Source organism: Haemaphysalis longicornis, unplaced genomic scaffold, assembly GCF_048455015.1.
Source record: "Haemaphysalis longicornis isolate Haplotype H1 unplaced genomic scaffold, Haemaphysalis longicornis Haplotype H1 scaffold_3, whole genome shotgun sequence".
Classification (NCBI taxonomy): domain Eukaryota; kingdom Metazoa; phylum Arthropoda; class Arachnida; order Ixodida; family Ixodidae; genus Haemaphysalis; species Haemaphysalis longicornis.
The window spans coordinates 86,894,769-86,913,826 of record NW_027526335.1 but is presented as its reverse complement, the minus strand read 5'-3'; the positions used below and the strand labels follow the sequence as shown (position 1 = coordinate 86,913,826).

General features: G+C 49.5%; 1 protein-coding gene across 1 annotated transcript in view; it reads right to left on the bottom strand.

Annotated features, from left to right (window-relative positions):
• The window catches only part of LOC144174775 (WD repeat-containing protein 17-like), a 122,855-nt gene that overhangs the window by 65,506 nt on the left and 38,291 nt on the right, over nucleotides 1-19,058 (bottom strand). The window contains exons 4-12 of the mRNA XM_077703651.1: nucleotides 16,001-16,270; nucleotides 12,623-12,909; nucleotides 11,148-11,261; nucleotides 9,164-9,310; nucleotides 6,867-6,952; nucleotides 6,666-6,752; nucleotides 4,309-4,473; nucleotides 1,628-1,830; nucleotides 782-931 (exon numbers count right to left, since the gene is read on the bottom strand). Coding sequence (XP_077559777.1) covers nucleotides 782-931; nucleotides 1,628-1,830; nucleotides 4,309-4,473; nucleotides 6,666-6,752; nucleotides 6,867-6,952; nucleotides 9,164-9,310; nucleotides 11,148-11,261; nucleotides 12,623-12,909; nucleotides 16,001-16,270 — 1,509 coding nt within the window. The remainder of the gene's footprint in view (nucleotides 1-781; nucleotides 932-1,627; nucleotides 1,831-4,308; nucleotides 4,474-6,665; nucleotides 6,753-6,866; nucleotides 6,953-9,163; nucleotides 9,311-11,147; nucleotides 11,262-12,622; nucleotides 12,910-16,000; nucleotides 16,271-19,058) is intronic.

Genomic DNA, 19,058 nt, shown 5'->3' with positions numbered 1-19,058 from the left:
TTAAAAACAAAACTTTTGAAAACAACTGGTAAGCGATTTGCGAAGGAAAGTTTGACATCCACCTCAATGCAGCCGCACAGCTACAAAGGAAAGCTGTACAGCTTTCCTTTGTAGCCGTGCGGCTGCATTGAGGTGGATATCGAACTTTCCACCGCAGAAACTTACTTTACCTAGGGGATTTCCCTTCAATCTGGTCGTTTACAACAGGATTTCCTCAACAGAAATTTTCTTCGCAAAAGGGACCCCCTTATCGCCCCCGATCGACACACCTCTCTCTTCTAGTAGAATTTACCACTATATATACACTTACTGCATGTAAGTGGCTTTCGGCTTCGCTCGGCTTCGTTCGGCTTCGTCAAAGACATTCGCCGAAGCGAGCCACAACTAGCTGCTGCGATTTTATTACGCCACAAATTTCCGCCACTGCCGGCACGTGTAGCCGCATTCGAAAACCCGGATCATGGGCTGAATCATGCTTACGTTTCCAACTGTTAGGTTATTTCCTATGCATATAGACGGCAGAGATTATGAAAGGGAAAAACACGGATTTAGGGACTTCCGAAGTTGCAGAAGTGTAGTGCGACTACGTTCATGTAACCTCCACAGATTGGCTCGTTATAAACAAGTGGTTACTCTGCTACCACTATCATGCCCAATCACCCAGCCCGAATACAGGCTTATGCTGCCCTCTAGGAGAGGAGGCTAGGCACAATACATTAGGATCGGTGCTACCGGAAAAGTTAAATGAGTGAAAAAGCGCCTCGGGGCTAGCTGTCTATACCTTGGGCTGCCACGACGGAGTCCAAGTCCCAGCCGCACAGGATCTTCAGGAACATAGTAGACACCAACGGCAGCATAGACCAAACACGGACAGTCGAGTCCCGCGAAGACGAGGCAACAACGAACGGCCTCCGTGGATGAGAAGCGAGCCCTGAAACAATGAGGCCACTTTCGAACGTTCGTAGCGCTCTTCACAAAATAATACACGAACGGATAAGTAGACTATGCCTCATAATTGGACGCACGTGACCTCGGAAAAATTGGACTACGTCCGCAGACGATTGTGAACCGAAAAAGTAGAGAGTTATAGCGAAGCGGAGACCAGTCCCGGTACGGTACCCGGTAGGTGCGCAGAGGCGGAAGAACTGGTTGTGCGCGTGCACATGTGTACCCGGTACCGTACTGGGACCGGTTCTTCGCTCTGCTATAAATCTCTAGTATCACCGACGATTACCATACTCACTAACGAGAAATTTGAGCGCAGTTATTTTTGTGCTTGTAGTTTGTATATACTGGGGCTAAGAATTGGAAACAGGCAAACATGTATGTACAGTTATATACCTGTATTTTTTGTATTACGATTGCAAGAACATGCGAGTAGCACGGCTGGTGCGTACACTGTGAGGCGTGGCACATTGAAAATGAAGTGGAGTGTGGCCTCACACCTTCGTTAATGAGGAGTTTGCGGGAGGAATCGCGTGGATGAAGCGTGCGCGCGTTTCACAGCAGTCGCCGCAGAGAGATCTCCGCTCGGTGAACGAGCGACGGCGTGCTGCTCTGGCGTAATCGTTTTATGTAAAGAAGAAAGGCCCTCCCCCTTCCTCCTTCTCTCTGCAAGCGGACGCACCGTATATGTCGGCGCCGTGGTCGAGCAGGACGCAGAGGCAGACGCCGTCGCGCGTGTCCCAGAGCCGGATGGTGGCGTCCCAGCTGCCCGAGAGCAGCAGGTGTCCCAGCTCGCTGCTCCAGAGCACGCTGCGCGTCAGGTCCCCGTGTCCCCGGAGCACACGCACCGCCGACTCGCACGTGTAGTTCCACACGTGGATGGTGCTGCGTCACCCGCATTTACACGGCATTTATAACTGTAGGTCACGCCCCGTTTACCTTTACTGAAATATCACACAACATAGACTGCGGTGAGCAACTTTTGGAGCTTGCTAGCATTAGAGTGGTCTGGCGTGGGTAGCCTTACAGGGTCACACTGACTGAAAAACTGTGACCTGTGAACTAAGTTTGAAGTGGGAACTAAGTGTGAAGTGTGAACTAAGTGTGAACTAAGTGTGAAGTGTGAAGTGTGAAGTGTGAAGTGTGAAGTTTGAACTAAAAAAAAAAACCTGATCATACTCTATATATCCTCCTTTACATCCCAACCCCAACCACCCCTCATTGGCTTTAGCCTTCCTGTCAAAAAAAAAAAAGCTACAACCAACTAACTGCAAAAAAAGTTCCTTTGGGGACCTGGTACAAACAATTCCAGAATAATTGGACATTTAAAAAATTCGTATAATGAGATAATTCCGAGAATAATTATAATATTTAATTATCACTATGATATTCTACTTAATCTGTCGTTGAGTGATAATATATTAGAATGTTTCAGGAATTGTTGCTTTATTATAGACAGCACTATTATATGTATCATTATCACCATCAATACTTATCAGTACCAAACGGAATGGTTATAAGTTCGTGAAAAAAATGTATGCCCGTTTGAAGGAAAAACTAAGTTTGGCATATTTTAATCATGACTGTTTCTCCCGCGGGCTTTTTGCCCACCATCTTTCGTAGCTAGGCTCAGTGAATCTCTGCCTACCTGACGTTTGAACTTAAAGGGACACTGAAGTGAATTTGTCAAGCTCCCGGTTTTGCTTGCACTGCGTAGACTGGCTCAAATTAGCACACTTTTCATCGTTTATCCGGTTGATAAGTCGGTAATTATTTTATAAAGCGAGAAAGAATAAAAACTACCATGCGCGGTCTGTGGTGGCTGCACCAACTAAAGGTTGTGACGACAGGAGGAGATACACCTTGATTGGACGATGTCCAAGGTTAGCATTCAAACAAGTTTCGATTTCGGTTCTGTAAAACAAAATGCTTGACATCCGACAACATCGTTTGATGGGCATTCTAGATATCTCAGTAATTGTCGTATAACGCTTCCGCCATGTTGTCGGCTGTAAAATGCCTGAGATAAGCCTCCCAGGACGGCTTGGAATCGTAGCAATCACTAGCCAAGGCCTACGCAGTGGATGAACGCCCTCCGCGTCACCGCAGACACTCAAATGCTATGCGTTTTTCCCGCATATTCGGAGCTTGCATCACTCATGCCTGTATAGTAAAAAACGTGTTCGCACCAGGCCAAGAGTCTGTTGATTCTGGCCTGTGGCCACTGCCCGCAAGTAGTCGGTGCTTGTGGCAACAGCACGCCAACGAGAACTCGCGAGCGCGTCAGTGTCAGTCTGCACGCGTTCTGCGAACTCGCTCGTAAAGCAGTGAACGTTACGGCTCAAAAATGGTGAACACAGTTTAGAAAACATCGGCCGCAAACAATAAAATCAACTTACAACAAAAAGCATGTACCATTCGGGGATTCGAACTTGCGACTTGCAAAACAGTAATCGTAGCGGTTTAGACCACTCGGCCACAAGCCAACGCTGCCGAGGTTGGATATATAAGGTATATAATGTATAACCAGTTTACACTTTTATTTAGTTTTGGCATTTCAAGTACCTTAGGTGACTATTTGTTGTATAGCGCTCGGGCGGTAAGCGTCCCCCAAACTTCCCCAATATCTCACGTCTACCAATTGCATTTCTTAGACGGAAAAGCGTTCGCAGATGCGTAGTCGTGCTGCAGACCGCTGTGCTGGTTCACCTAGCGCAAAAAAAAAAAGTGTTTCCTTCTCCCTAGTTTTGCGCTGTAGGGTAAAAGTTTCAGTTGATTTTATTTTCCTTAGTACATATATTGACTTCGCTGACTCTTCTCCCGCCTTCACGTGACCTTAGATTTTCCTACTAGTGTACCAGTCAGCGAAGCGTCGCATGTGCACTTGTGCAGCGCTTGTGTGGAGCGACCCGAACTCGGAGCTTGATACAGTGTACAAACTAAGTAAGTAAAGAAAGGCACATTCTTCCATTCACAAACGTGTTGTGGCTTAGTTTCAACTGAGCGAACGAATTGCGACGACCCGTCGTTGGCCGGCGGACTAAACGCTGGGCCGACTGACTCTGTCGGAAGGTCGGCGAGCCGTGCAGTACCACAGCCAATTGCCAGCTCATCTCCTCCTGACGTCACACGAAAACGCCACAGAAAACGGGCGAGAGAGAACGCTTTTTTTCTTTCGGTATCATTATCAACGAGGCCCTGGTACCTACTAACATTACTAACGAAGCTGTGTGGGAAAAGTTAAGCGACAAAAGAAAGTTATCCAGGTTAGCCCCACCGCCCCTTCACGCACACAAAAAAAAAAAAGTAGCAGGGGGAAAAGGGGGAGAGAGGTGCAGGGCTGCTTCTCCCACAGTAACTGACCAGTCGTCGGAGGTGCTGCAGAGCACGCCGTCCCTGAGGGGCGACCACTTGACGCGGAACGCCTTGCCCGTGTGGCCCATCAGAGTCTTTAGGGGAATGCCGCCGTTGAGGCTCAGGTAGAACACGCGGATCACGCCGTCGTCGCACGCCGTGGCGATGATGCTCCTGCGCCAGAGCGGCCGCGGGGTGATTCTCCATTCTGCTGCTGCGTATCGGTGGGGCTTCATAGGGGCGGAAAAAGTTCCCGCACCGTTTAATTATGCTTTCCCGCGTTGTCAGTGGGTCCGCGCTGACCAGACGTACGTGAAGCTGCGCTGCATTGATCGCTGGCTGTGTCAGGCAACTAGACGCGCATTGTGACACGATGTAGAGAGTGATTTGACGGCGGAGGAGCCAGTTACAATAAAGGGAAACCCAGTTTAGGCTATAAAGTGGCCGTAGGTAGTACGTCGTTAGCTTTTGTTACGAAGTATCCATTTGTTGGCACTTTAATGTTGCGATAAATTGGCTCTAAGAGTTTCTAAAAATTGTGTCAGGAGTATGAGGAGGAGCAATAAAATTTATAAAAATCTATAAAAGGTTATTTGTTCCCTACGTTTACCGGTTTAACGTGTTGTCGGTTTGTATAGAAACGTAAAGGCATTGAAATGTACGGGTCGGCAAGAGATAACATTGATCCAGGTGCAGATTTAGGCACGCTGTGCTACCGCACTTTGAGTTTGGTTGGTGCCGGCGCCGCCAGAATGAAGCTGTGCATTATAAGGTCACCCTGTAATGGTGACGCCCGGTAGTGCACGCACGCACGCACGCACACTGACACGCAGAAGCACACGCCTTTAATGCACTACGAATGAGGTGAGCCTGGTAATGGTAAAGCTCATAACTTCAGACGAGTTGAACAAACCCAAATGAATAACTTGCAGAGAACGTGCAATAAAAAAGAGCGAGACAGAATAGACTATAGTTAGGAACACTCATCTCTAACGCCGCACTTCTACTCATTCTCTGAGACAGTTGCGTAACAACGGGACCTCATCCTGTATTATTATTTGTACGCAACATTTGGAACATGTCAAATATCAAACTTCAGCTTCAATTTCAATTTTCTCACACATGCACGGAGGACACATCCCGTATACATACACACAGGCGTTTAAATTTGTCTAACTTAAAGGCGCGAAGGAAGCGTGGAATGGCTTTCGGGACGATAGAAGCCATGTTCCGCTTACCCCCGGGCCAAGAAAGTTTTGCGTGCGGAGATTTTTTCCACACAGCCGCGACAGCTGACAAAAAAGTCAGGAAAATGCACAGGATGTGATTGATGTCCCATGCGCCACGGAGAGTGCTTAGAGATTATTCGGCACTTCTGAACTTGAGGAGAAAATTGTTCGTGAAAGCAAAGTTTCCGGCGACAGCGCGGTTTTGCGCACTCAAGACTCCAGTTCAGTCCTCGGGAGAAAGGGGGAGCCTGCTTTTATCGCGCACTCCTCGCAGTAAAAAAAAAAAAAAAAAAGGCAGCAACTCCACTCCGTGGATGATGGCGAGGGTGCGCAGTATGGGGACTCGAATTGACATCCAAGTTGCGCCCCGAGTGACATCAGATTTGCGCCACGACCGTCTTTCGATTTGTGCCGTGAGTTGCACCTTGAATATTCCCTCGATGAAACTGCAACTCACGGTTCAAATCTAATTTCGCTTCATTTTCGCTTGATGGCGGTGTGCGCACGGATGGACGCGGACGGACATTGGGAGGTCCTAAAGTACTCCGCACCGTTACGGGCGAGGGAGTAAGCCGTTTGACTTTCGGACACTAACTCACGATCGTAGCCCAATTTAATAAAGAAAAAAAAAAACGGTCGTAGCCCAACGGGTAAGACGACTGACACTAACTTTATCTGGTCTACCAGACACAGGCTCGAATCCTGCCGGTGCCTGTGTGATTTTTTGTGATTGTAAATGCTATGCGCACGGACACGGACCGGCACTGTGCGGTCCTAAGGTACTCCGCCCCTAAAATAAATAAAGTGCGCAGAACACCCAGCCTCAGTTCAGAGCATATCGCAGTTTTGTCCTCACTAAACTGGCATGCAGGACCGAAGGGTGGTCGCTTAAAACCCTCTTGTGTCGACCTTTTCAATACCTTCGAAGGCCTGCTCCAGGCCCGGAAGGCCTGGAGCACTCCAAACCTGGAGTGCTTTAAAAAGCACGGGCTAAATCGGTGTCGGAACGCAGCGTGCAGTTAAAGTGCGCTTTCCGGTTCGCACCCCTCCCTCGTCGGCTGTTAAATATGATACCTGAACCTGGCGTCGATTTGGTGCTGCCTACGTGCACTCCCCTTGGAAGTGCAGTTTGCTTACTCGTTATTCGGGTTCCAGTCGCATCCGAACACGGTGGCGGGATGGTGAAACGTCTGGATAAGCTTGCCGTCGGTCTGATGAACCATGCTAGGAAGAAATCACGTTTGCACGTTTCATTCGCATGCATAACCACACACAAAAAAAGCGACAGAACTGATGGGGGAAAAGAGATATAAAGCACACAATAGGAATCATACTTGCCAGGTTGAGTCCGCGCCAGCTGAGGCGATCTTCCTCGAGTCCGTCTGGTTCCACGCCACGCAGTAGACGGCAACGCCCTTTCCATGCTGCGTAGGAAAAGTAAGTGCGAATGAGTTGTAAATCGTGTATCGGCGACTGATAATTAGAACGCAGTGGGCTCTACGAGGGACGCCGTATACTGGAGGACTTTGCACTCATCTTGAATGCGACGTGGAACCTCGAAATGTGTGCTTAGCCACACTACATTGCAGTTCTGAGTACAGGTTTTTTGTTGAGATAAATGCAGCGAATCTGGCCGTAAAGAGAACCCATGGGCAACAACGCAAATGCAATCAGAGATTCAGCGTTAACTGTTACCGATACAACGTAAGGTCCGAAACTACGGATGATTCCGTGAAGCGTTATCCGGTAGAGGTATTGCTCTAGAATTCACGGGTGGTGCGTTGTTGGGAAACCACAGCCTGTCACACTAATTCCAGGTTGTACCAAAATGGCTGTCTAACGGCGGAATTATGGTCCGCTCTCTAAAATTCGCGGATGCAGTTTCGGCACATTACGCCGTAGCTTTGGTAACGCACCGGTATCCTCGCTGTAGAGTTCGCCGGCTGACCTACCCACATCTTGCGCCGCTGCTGGACTTAGTGCAAAGTAAATGGGATCGACTGTGCTAGAACAATCATGCTGGGCCCCGATGGCACACTGGCGAAAAGCTAGAGATTCATTCGCAGTGAGTAAACGTGCACTGTAAGTTGTTTATTATAAGGAAATGCAACTTGTTTGAGAAGCTTTTGAGATATTTGTCACCGTACACATGTCCCCACAGTTACATGTTCGACGCGGTAAAGGTCCAAATTAGGTTTATCAAATAACTAGATAAAATTGTTCCAAAAAATGAAGGAAGCTCACACTACCACGTAAGACTTGAAGGTGGTGAAGCTGTACTCAACCTTAACGACCATCACGACGGTTTAAGTCCACGATTGCAGCCGATTTGCTTCTTCTTCGCTGCAGCAACGACATTTACTCCATCTTTGTTACTATAACAGCGAAAAAGAAGCTAATGGAAGAAGCAGAACGAACAAGCGAACGGAACACGCACACTTAAACTAGGTGCTTTGAATGGTTTTTAATCCATTCAAACATGTACCAACTAGCCCAGTCCAACGCCTTGATATCTTAAACTAGGCGCCTGCAGGTGCAACGTGTACCCTATGACATGTTCTGTGTACAGCAGGTGGCGTGATTTCTCTCCTCACAGTCACAGCCGAGTGAGTAAGCCGTTTGACTCTGGAGTGGTAACTCACTGTGGTAGCCGAGTGGGTAAGACGACTGACTCCGTTCGAATCCTGCCGGTGACGTTGATTTCTTTTCTACATACTGTTATAGTGAGTTTTGTGAAACGCCGGAATCAAGGAATTACTGAACAGCCTTGATGCTAATAGAGAGTTTTAGCATCGCGGCTAGCGTCCACTAACGCTACGGCTGCGGGTGGCGGGGCCCGAGTGGGTAGGTGTAGATTTTTGATGTGACGCATCTCTTTAACTCGCCTTGTCCCGCGTTGTCGCGGCGTAGTCCGCATCCCTCCCCAATTCTCCTCGCCGCGGCAGCTGCGCGCTCTGCCGCTCTCACCGCAGCGCCGTCAGCGCGCAGCTTGCGCTCGGCTGCGCTCGCTCCCGTCGCCGTGCCAGCTGTGCGTTAGCGCGCAGCTTGCGCTCGGTTAACACATGCGCCGCTGACATTGCTAACATAACGGAAACGCAACGGCAACCCCCGATGCGCCGCATCTTCCCCATGGTTACCCTCACGGGAAGATGGTGTAAATTTTTTCCGCAGGGATGGTCGCCGGCCTTGCGGAGCCCGCCCATTCGTTTCAGTGAGGGCGACCTCCTCGCCATCTCCGCGCACGCGCATGCGCAGTCGTGTCCCGGTAACCCGCTGCCGTAGAGTTGGCGGACGCTAGCCGCTATGCTAAAACTCTCTAATAATTGGCCCAAAAGTTGCGTGACTATACCACGGCCGGAGAGGGACGGTTATTACAGTCATGGAGAGGTATCATGTTGTAAGGACGAAGTGTCACCAAGAAAGTGCGTTATAAGGGATAGTCGAGGTTGAACCCGCTGGATGGGGAGCAACTTAGCCTACATTATGTTTCGTAACAATTAGCGCTGATATGTCGAGAGAAAAGTTGATTTACCCACCTTACCCAGCTTCGGTCCCCAAGTCGAGCTATTTAGCGTTATTTTTACAATTGACATTAAAGCAACAAACGAATTGTTTGTCAGCATGCAGTGAGTTACATCGGCGATGACTCTCTTGACTCCGTCCCTGGAGGCGTCCCAGATGAGCACACCATCCTTCGACGTGGCCAAGGCGACGCAGTCATTGCCGGATGGCGCCCACGAAAGGCAATAGATGGTGCTCCAGCTTGGCGGGGAGGACACCACCTGCCTCGAAGAAACAACGGAACAAAACAAACACCAGATCCTATGAATGACATATCTACGACCTCCATTTTGCGTGCCAGGGTTTTTTTGGGGAGAGGCTCATGAAAGTTTAAATTACGTAAGGCCTCGTCAACTGGTAGCAAAATAAAACGATTCAAAATTAACTACACAAGTTGTTCCATTCAAGCGACTTTTTTTTTTTTCAGGTCTAAGGCTTTTGGTCGTGGAGGAGCTTAAAGTTGAAGGGGATGCTTTAGTCACAGACAGGTAGCCAGCAAGTGATTGTAGATTGAGTGAGCAACAGCTGACAGCGAGAGTGCGGGCTTACGTTTGCCCTCCTCCCGAAGTCGTCATCGCCTTGCGTGTGCATACCGCCGGCTCAAACATTATGGTGTGTCGAAGGTGTGCCTTTCTAGAGTGACGTGTTTTTCTTATAACTAGCTCGAGATAATATGAAATTTCGAAAGTCAGGCTGTATAAGCGTTCGAACAATTTTACTGGTTGAGACCCATTCATTGATGCCGCGTATACAGGAAAAAAAAATGCAATAACAGGATTGCGAGATTATTCAGGTTGTTATCATAGTCCGTGGTGTCAGGTAAGTGTAATTTGTCTTAAAGATACCTTTCTCGAACTTGCTGCTACAAAAAAGTCAGGTAGCACCGGCTCAAGTGTACTTTCAAGGTAACATTTTTAAATGACGCACATTGGCAACACGACTCAAAGTCCATGTTGGCAACGAACGAAGCGAACATCTATGTGCATGTTTGCTTTTAAGCTGCGTTTTCGGATTGGTCATTTGATTTATCGTAGGGTTTAGCGCGCCGACGCAACGCAGGCGATGAGGCGCGCCGTACTGGAGGGCTCCGGATTAATTTTGACCACCTGAGGATCTTTAACGTGCGCCGAAATCTCGTACACACGGGCGTTTTTGCTTTTCGTTTCTATCAGAAAAGCGGCCGCCACGGCCGGGAATCGAGCCCGCGACCTCGTGCTCAGCAGCGCAACGCCTTAGCCACTGAGCCACCGCGGCGGGTCGAATTGGTCATTTATCTAACATGACTTTTATGTGTGCCGTATGCTGAAACGTAACACCCTTTCAGCTTTTGGAAGAAAAGGAATATCAGCCGTAAGAGAAATCGGATCTAGGGGAGCATGCGGAATACTTGTGACGACATTTGAAAGAAATCATGCACCCCTCCCTCCCCCCGTTTAACCCCGACTATAGTTAAACGCGCTAGCTTTCTTGTGAGCGATTCTTTGGTTGTCGTCTGAGTTTGGACTTCGACTCGCAGGCGGTTTGGACTTTGACTCCTCAAGCTTTGACTTTGGCTCGCACGCAGTTGAGACTTTGTTTGATCGCAGCGGCTTTCACTTTGACTCTACGCCGTTTGATTATAAGCTTCGCCTCAAACCATCGGCGTCGTTAAACGGATGGGTCTATTCACCCCTCTCCAAATGCAAATTGCTTAGATCGTGTCGCAAGGACGCAATCGGATAGACCCCGGCTTCGTAACGCGAGACCCAAGTTCTATTCCGACCACGGGAAATGTTTTTTAGGCGCTTAATGACGACGATCATGACCATCGTCAGGGAAAATTGGCATTCCTGCAGTGCGTTTTGTTGTGCGCACGGACGCCGTCAGTGAAACATAGAAAGCTCCGCTTTAAAATTAATATGCTACCCTGACCTCAGTATGCCCCGCGGACATGACAATATGGCCCGCTCTGTAACAACAAATAACATTACGCGCCGCCATCTTTCGCGGACGGCGCATTTTTTTGCGCAGGCTTTGAAATAATACGTAATCTTTGCGTGCAACAAAGTTGCTACTCACCGCGGTCATGTTCTCCACGTTCCAGATTTTTAGCGTCCCGTCGAATCCTGCGGTCGCAAGAAGGTTGCAGTTGTCGGGCTTGAACTGGCAGTCGAATATTGTTTCCGTGTGAGCCTGTGACAGTCGACGCCAAAGTCAAGCGTTTGCCCCTCACGTACGGCGCACTCATTTATTTCTCAATTAGTTCATTAGAGTAACGAGAACCTTGGATTGTACGGCTGCCACTGCTGGATCTCATGACATACGCCGGCCAAGCTGCTATGCTCAAGGATGCTGCGACCAAGCAGAGGTAAGACACCTTCGGCAAGGATATAATCACTGAAGATGAATCACATGGTCACTCAGGAAAGTTTATTGTGCATGCATTCTAACAGGAGGTCGCTGGCTAGTTCAGAGCTTTATGCAGCAAAGCCTAAATAATTAAACTAGTTACTTGCGTTGGGTAGTCGATAAAAAGCAGCTGCTGACAAAACATGCCGTGAATAACAGTAGACGGTAAAAAATATTTTCCTCCACGTACAGATCCCACATGAAGCCGTCTTACAGGTGGCCACCGCAAGTAAGTGGTTGGGTCCTAACAATAAAAAATCAATGATAGATTGCATGGTAATAAGTGCAATGCTGGCACTCCGCCACTGAAAGCACGAATTCATTGGAGAAAGAAACCAGCTTCAGCCAAGATAAGGTAGGTTTAAAGCCAGCGTAAAATAAACAAAAATGCGCCAAAGGCCTTTGTTTCTGCAGAAAACAATTTCTAAATCAGAAAAAATACCAAACAACTTTCCGCAACACTTTTTTTTCAATTCATTCGGGGGCCATAATAAAGCATTTTGGCCACCTTGGTACTCCATAATTTAAAAAAAATGCGCAAAAAAGGCAACATGAAATAGGAATTAGATTTCGTTCCGCAGATGCGGAAAGTTATGTGGAAAGTGATATCCTAGACCAGTGGTTTTCAGCCATGACTGAACCGGGGTCCCCTTTTGGGCTATCGAAATTGACGGGGGACCCCACGATGAAATAAATGTCGATCTGTGTCATAATGTCACACAATTTGCACTTACAGCTTACGTCTTCCACACACTTACTCAATGCCCAAGTTTTTGTGCTTGACTTTTATGATGATGCGCGCCATAATGTTAAACAGTGTGCTGTTAAATCTAAAAGCCTTCTAAACACGTATACATATGCTGCCTTTTCTGTGTCTATTTCTTTTCCTTCATAGCTGGCGTGTTGTGCGAAAAGCCGACGTTAAAAAATGTGCTGCGCGGAGAAAGTAAACATTGATGTCATGTGGCGAAGCCACCTTTTTGCATTGCCAGCAAGTCGCGGAAAAATGACGGAAAGAATGCCAGGAGAAAAAATTTTGGAGGAGGCTGAGCGGAGCCCTAAAATGCGCTCACGGAACCCCTTGGGCCCGCGGACCACCATCCACTGTCCTAGGCGTTTATGAGCCATGCCACCGGTGCACCCACCGTGTCTCGCAGGAAGTCCCAGCACCTTCGGCGAATGTTGTACAGGCCGACGCCGCCGTCGGAGAAGAGGCAGAGGACGCGGACGTGCGGCGGCAGGCGCGCAGCGTTGCCCCCCGCCGACGTCTGCTGAGAGCAGGCCGAGGTGTCCGGCGCCGAGGAGAAGCGGTCCCTGTCCGGGAAGCCCGTGCAGACGCACAGCGTGCGGAACCCGCTGCCGTGCAGCTGCAGGTTCTCCAGGGGGGTGTTGCGGGACACGTTCCACACGCGCAGGGTGCCGCACCCTTTGTCTGCACCAGCGAGGGCCAACACACGGCCGCTGCTCGAGCCGGCAACGGACTCACGAAGTTGACTGTCGGGTTTATGTACTAGCACTCTCATCCACGCAAAACTGTGCATGCGGCCTTGACCCTTAACCGCCGATGCTTTGGCACCTTTATAGGGGTACTGACACGAAATTTCAATGCTTAGATAACTATGTAAAATGCTTTCCTTTTATCAGGAGATATTGATTGATTGATTGTGGGGTTTAACGCGCCGACGCAACGCAGGCGATGAGGCGCGCCGTAGTGGAGGGCTCCGGATTAATTTTGACCACCTGGGGATCTTTATCGTGCGCCGAAATCTCGTACACACGGGCGTTTTTGCTTTTCGCCTCCATCAGAAAAGCGGCCGCCGCGGCCGGGAATCGAACCCGCGACCTCGTGCTCAGCAGCGCAACGCCTTAGCCACTGAACCACCGCGGCGGGTGTCAGGAGATATTTCCCAGCAAGTTTCAACAGTAACCGTTCAGTATAACATATTTTAAATCCATTTCAATCTTTGCCCGCACTAGAAAGCCCAAAGCGGGCCGACATGACATCATCTGCTCCTTGCCCCAAAGTATGGTCCCTAGAAATATGAGGGACCATACCCAAAGGGCCCAAACTGCCGACGTCGGAGCTCCCGTGACGTAGTCGACGCGTCGGCTGTGGTTGGCGCGCGCTGCTACGCCGTGGGTATCACGTCATGGTTTTGGGTCTGACGTCATGCGGCCAAGGCACGTGGGGATGGTGAAGACCTCGGTCGGTCTGGGCGCGCGCTTGCGCTCGCTCGCTCGCTCGCGCGAGCGTCCAGAGCGTCAGCGGTACTACAAGAATGGTGACGTCACGTGCACCCTCCAGGCATGGCCGCCGCTAGGCGTTCGTTTTGTCGAAAACGAAACTGACACGAATAAACGTCGCCATAAATGATTGTTTACGCTGCGATCGACCGTCTAATGTGCCATTGGGCTAATGGCACATTAGACGGTCGATCGTGCACATTAGTGGGCTAACAGACACCCATAGCAACGAAAAAAAAAAAACGCATCAAGAAAATTTCGTGTCAGTACTCCCTTAAGGATAGTGCCAAGGCATACGCCAGTATCTATGCGAATTACAGCGCGTGACTGCCTTCTGCATTCTCCGTGATTGTAAATACCCGAAAAAGCTTCTTAAAGAAGCTAAATCCTATGTTGCCAGGGCCTGGTTGACCACGTTTCTTTTCGGCAAACAAGGGTAGCCCCAGACTATATTACACTTGTAGCTGCTGCATGATGCGGAGCCTTATGAGCAATCATTATTACAAATGCCAACGGATGAAAAATGCAGTTTCAGTGTGTTTTCGAGAACCCTTCAACTCTAATGTCTGTACCAGAGTAGTAAGCGATTTATGCTGAGCCCAAAGACGCGGGTTCGAACCCGGCTGCGGCGGCTGCATTTCAGATGAAGGGTAAAAGCGAGAACGACCGCGTGTCGACATTTCCGCGAACGCTGAAGGTCCCAGGTGGCCAAAATTAATCCGAAGCTCTCACCTAAGGCGCGCCTCATAGCCTGATGCAGATTCGGAGCGCCAACACCATTATACGAGTCCGGTAAGGGATTAGGGTTACTACCGCCAGTATATGTCTAAACTCTCCCCCCCCCCTCCCCCCCCCCTCCCCCCCCCCCCCCCCCAGTTTTCATTCCGGTGCCGCCTTTGCGGGGATTCTCCTCGCGACCGCCAACCCCTCTTTCACAACTCTAATTCTCCTCTCCACATCCGACGCCTTTTTCACAAGTTGCACAATCGGCTGATTACGGTGGTAGCGCCGTTATCGGATGGGTGCGAGGAATCAACAGACGCTTAAATGGGCGTAAAAACGGCCGAAAGCCGCCGCTGAGCATATTGCCGCCGCTGTTGCTGGCACAAATTCCACCTCGACGAGTAGCTGCGGATCCCTCCCGGTTGAAGAGCAACTTGCCAAGTTGGAACGTCGGCGTGAGCTTATACTTCTTATTCAGCTCGAAAGACTTTCGGAGTGACATTTTCGCCAGAGTGTTTCCCACCTAAGTATACGCCCATCATCACTTGTCAGTTTATGGTTGCGCGGGTAAGGGGTGGAAGGAGTAAGGCGTGCACGCACAGCTGGACTTTATGCCGCTACCGATGCCATGCCTGTTGTGCTGGTGGGAGGTTTAAACGTGGAAGCCTCGTGGCTCAATCCACCCTGTCAGCTGTCCTCTGTAATCGAGCACTTTGGATCGGGGTTGCTATGTTACACAGACATTAAGAGGCTTACGACGGGGAAAGAAGATGGACAGCAACACGTCTGTACGCTAGAATAAAGCTCAAGGTCTTCTATGTTTTAATTCGCTATGGGACGGAATCATGTATTTTGGTTGAAGGAAGAAGAGCGGGAATTCAAGAAGCTTCGGTCCGAAGCGCGAACGGGCGCAAAAACAACGAAAAGCCACTGCGCCGCCGTTGCCGCCTCAATTTCCAGCTCGTGGACTAGCTGGAAATCCCTACCGGAGGAACAGCAACTTGCCCGCTTGCCCGCTTGAGACGTCGACGTGAGAGAATATTACTTGTTCAGCCTAAACGGCTTTCAGAGCGACCTTTATGGTATTTATCACTCCTAAGCACGTGCACATAACCAGCAGTCGGTTTATGCGTGCACGTGTTGGGAGTGGAAGGAGGTAGGGAGGGGGACGGGAACGCGCAGTTTTAGGTGTCATGCGTTTACTGATGATATCTCCGTTGTGCTGTGGGGGGGGGGGGGGGGGGGGGTTAAACGTAGACATCAAACGGCCCATTGCAACCTGCCCGGTGTCTTCAGTGGTTGAGATTGAGTGGATTGAGTTGGTGTCTTACACAAACAGCAGAATTCGAATGCGACACGGGAGGAAAACAGATAGCTCCACCTTTCTCCCCCAGAATAAGGCTCGGGTCCTTCCAAGTTTCATTCAGCTAATTGTCCATGAAGTATGCTCAGTCACAAATTACAAAACAAACGTGTTTTGATTTGTGCCTTCCGTGGACAGCGTCCAGCTTCGCAGGTCATCCTTCCTCACAGAGTGGAAGGGCACAAATGTTTACCTCCGGTGAGGAACATTCCGGCTGCGCCTGGCACCCACGCCAGCGCGGCGACCGTGGTGGCTCGGCTCGGGCAGGCGTACGAGGCGAGCACGTTCAGGTCCGGCGACGCCGTGCAGTCCAGGAGGAAGAGCTGGCCGCTGGGAAGCGCGGCCAGCAGGTAGCCGGGAGACTGGTCGTCCCAGCGCAGCGCCACCACGCTGCGCGGGTCCTCGTCCTCGCTTACCGGAGGCGCGTCGTGCAGCAGCCGCACGTGCTTCTGGCAGGGGCCACCTGCGACCACAGACAGTGTTTGAAGTAACACCAGCCAGAGTTTTGAGGAGTGACGAGAGCAATATCTCATCGCAGAACCTGCTTCATTACGGATGACCGCACGTAGTTTACTCGTCTGGATAATTTTCTGGGTTAGAGAAGGCAACAAATGGCTCCAAGGCAAATTCCCAGGGTAGTAAATAAATAATTAATGAAAAAATGGCCGCGTATCTGCTCCTTTCTTGCAAATGTCGATAGTCGACTGGCGCCCCTGGCAAGTAAATGCCTCCCTTCTCTTTCCAGCTCACCTCCAATGCTGTTCCTCTCCCGTCTCGTTCCGCTTTCGAGATAACACGCTAGAGATTTGCTCAAGTCAATTTAAATTTACCGCGTTCCACTGCTCCAAGTCGGGTGCCTCGATGCCAGCGCTGCCGTACGGCGGAGACGCGCGTGAATCGAGGCACCCTACAAAGTTGCCCTACTCCACGAGCGTTTCAAGAGGAACGTGGAACTTATGTAGTAGAACCTTTCGTTACTGTTGCCGTTTGATTTCTTAAATTCCGTCAGGAGCGCAGGCAACAGCAGGCGACGGTTTTCTGCAGTTGATATAGTATTTCTAATATATCGCGAAAACCAAGCATCCATAAATGTTGTAATAAAGAAACACTGCAATTATCACTTATGCATTGATTTTCTGCCTTATATTTGCGTAATATCGTGTTCTTGTTCAACATTGTTGACAAGTATGAGCATTCACACCAGTCTTAGACGTTTAGATTTGGCTGTGGGTATATAAGACTATTGCGCAACTTTTGCTTCACTTTGGCCGGGTGGCTGAATCGAGTCACAGACAGACGGGCAGACGAGCAGACCGACCGACAGACAGACAGACAGACCAAAATTTCTGCGTTTAAGTAGCCCAAGAAAGACTATAGTCTTTAATAGAGAGACCTGTGATGAAAAACGGGGTATCCACCTGAAATGCAGCCATAACACTACGGTGGAAAGCTTCACAGCTTCCTCAGAAACACAGCAGTTGAAGAAAAAAGACACCCTAATATACCAGGCAGCGACACTTTTTTCTCCAACTGCGAAGTATTTAAGAGAGCTGTCAAGCTTCCCATTGTAACCGAATGGTGGCGTTTCCAGTGGATGTCAAATTCGCTAATTGGATCGTGATCCTCCCGTCACGGCTTGTTGCGTTACTCGAAGTGGGGAGATTATAAGTGCAGCAAATAAAAGAAAAACGCCTTTTACAAAGGTGTAATTGGCCGGGATGTTTTCGCAACGTAGGGAACTTCGGGTACACCTATGATGAGTGTTCGAGAGTTGGCACGCTGGTGGAGGGATAAAGCCGTAAGCTGACGTTACGCAAGAGGGCCTCCTAGATACAGTGCGCGCATCTGTTATGGGGGGGGGGGGGGTGTTGAAACTGGCACGTTTTCTCCCGCACTTGAGGTTTGTCACGGAAAGTTACCGCTATTCTTTGACATTGTTGCAACAGTCCTCAAAACGGAGGGACTCATGGAAATGTCGACGGCTTAAGACGGAGCTCCTAAAGCAAGAAGCGACCTTTGCACACTTGTCTTTTGGTTTCCTTTATTTTTTTTTTCTGAGTTAGGCTTTGCCTTCCTGATATATTTTGGTTTTTTGTGTGGATATGTGGAACATTTTTGAACCAGTTGTGTGCAATGTCAGGAACACACATTCGCGCGCTTGCCTAAAACAGTGCTGTATAACTGTATAGGGTGATCGCACTTGTGTCGTAAAAGGCCCGTTAAAGCTCCGTGGATTTGTCTTCGTTCTCACCAGTGATATGCTTGTGTCTTCTGTGGCTTTCTGACCATCGCTTGTTCAAGTAACAAAGCAAGAGCCATTCTCATGAAAACCTTTGTCGGGGAATCGCCCCGAGAGAACCAACAGCACGGCGTCTCAAGCCGAGTCACAATTGAAATCAGCACAGGGCCCATCAACCAGGGCCTGGCGTGGACCTCTACCAGACACGGCGCGACACGAGCATCTATACTGACGACGGTTGATGACCCTTGTCCAGCGGGATCTCAATCGCCTGACGGAGGAGCTTCTACGAAAATGTTTCGCGAACTTAAGTCTGCTGACGGGGTCGTAAGGGGAAAACCTGGCGATTATTAAATACTTGTTTACTCGTACGTAGTGTTTGCGTCTTTTCGCTTTCGTCTCTTCGTCTTTTGTCGCGAAATATTTCGACAGGGGTAGTGGCCAAAGCTCCCGTTGCATCTTCCCTGTTCTGCTAACCTGTTCTAGTACCTCTTCTACTCACATGCCATCACGCTCACCTGTAATGTGGCACACAATAGGCTAACTATTGGTCTCCTCTTCCCCCCACCCCCCTAAAGCAGGATGTCGAGTGTTATCGCACATCGCCCTTACTCTACAGACTAGGGTACAAATCCAACACGAACCTAAATAGTTTCTTTTTTGTTTTCTCTTTACAAGGGCGGTTAATTCGGTGCCATTTGTGTTGTGGACGATGACCCATTTTCGGGTTTTATGAGCTAGATGAAGCTTTCGCCCTAATAAGCGAACGTGCTTCGTTTGCAGATAACAGTTTGCAATTCTCTCAATCCCGCGCAACACAATTGAACGTTGCGTTGCTATGCAAACCGATCTCCTACAACTGGGCCACAGAAGATCATGTCTCGACAATTCTGCTCGCGGGGTAACGTCCAACAGCGCGCATAGGCTCGCGACCTGGGAGTCCCCACACTCTCCGGTCGCAGGTAAGACTTCTGGGTATTTTCACTTGACTGAATTTTGAAATATCTTGGGA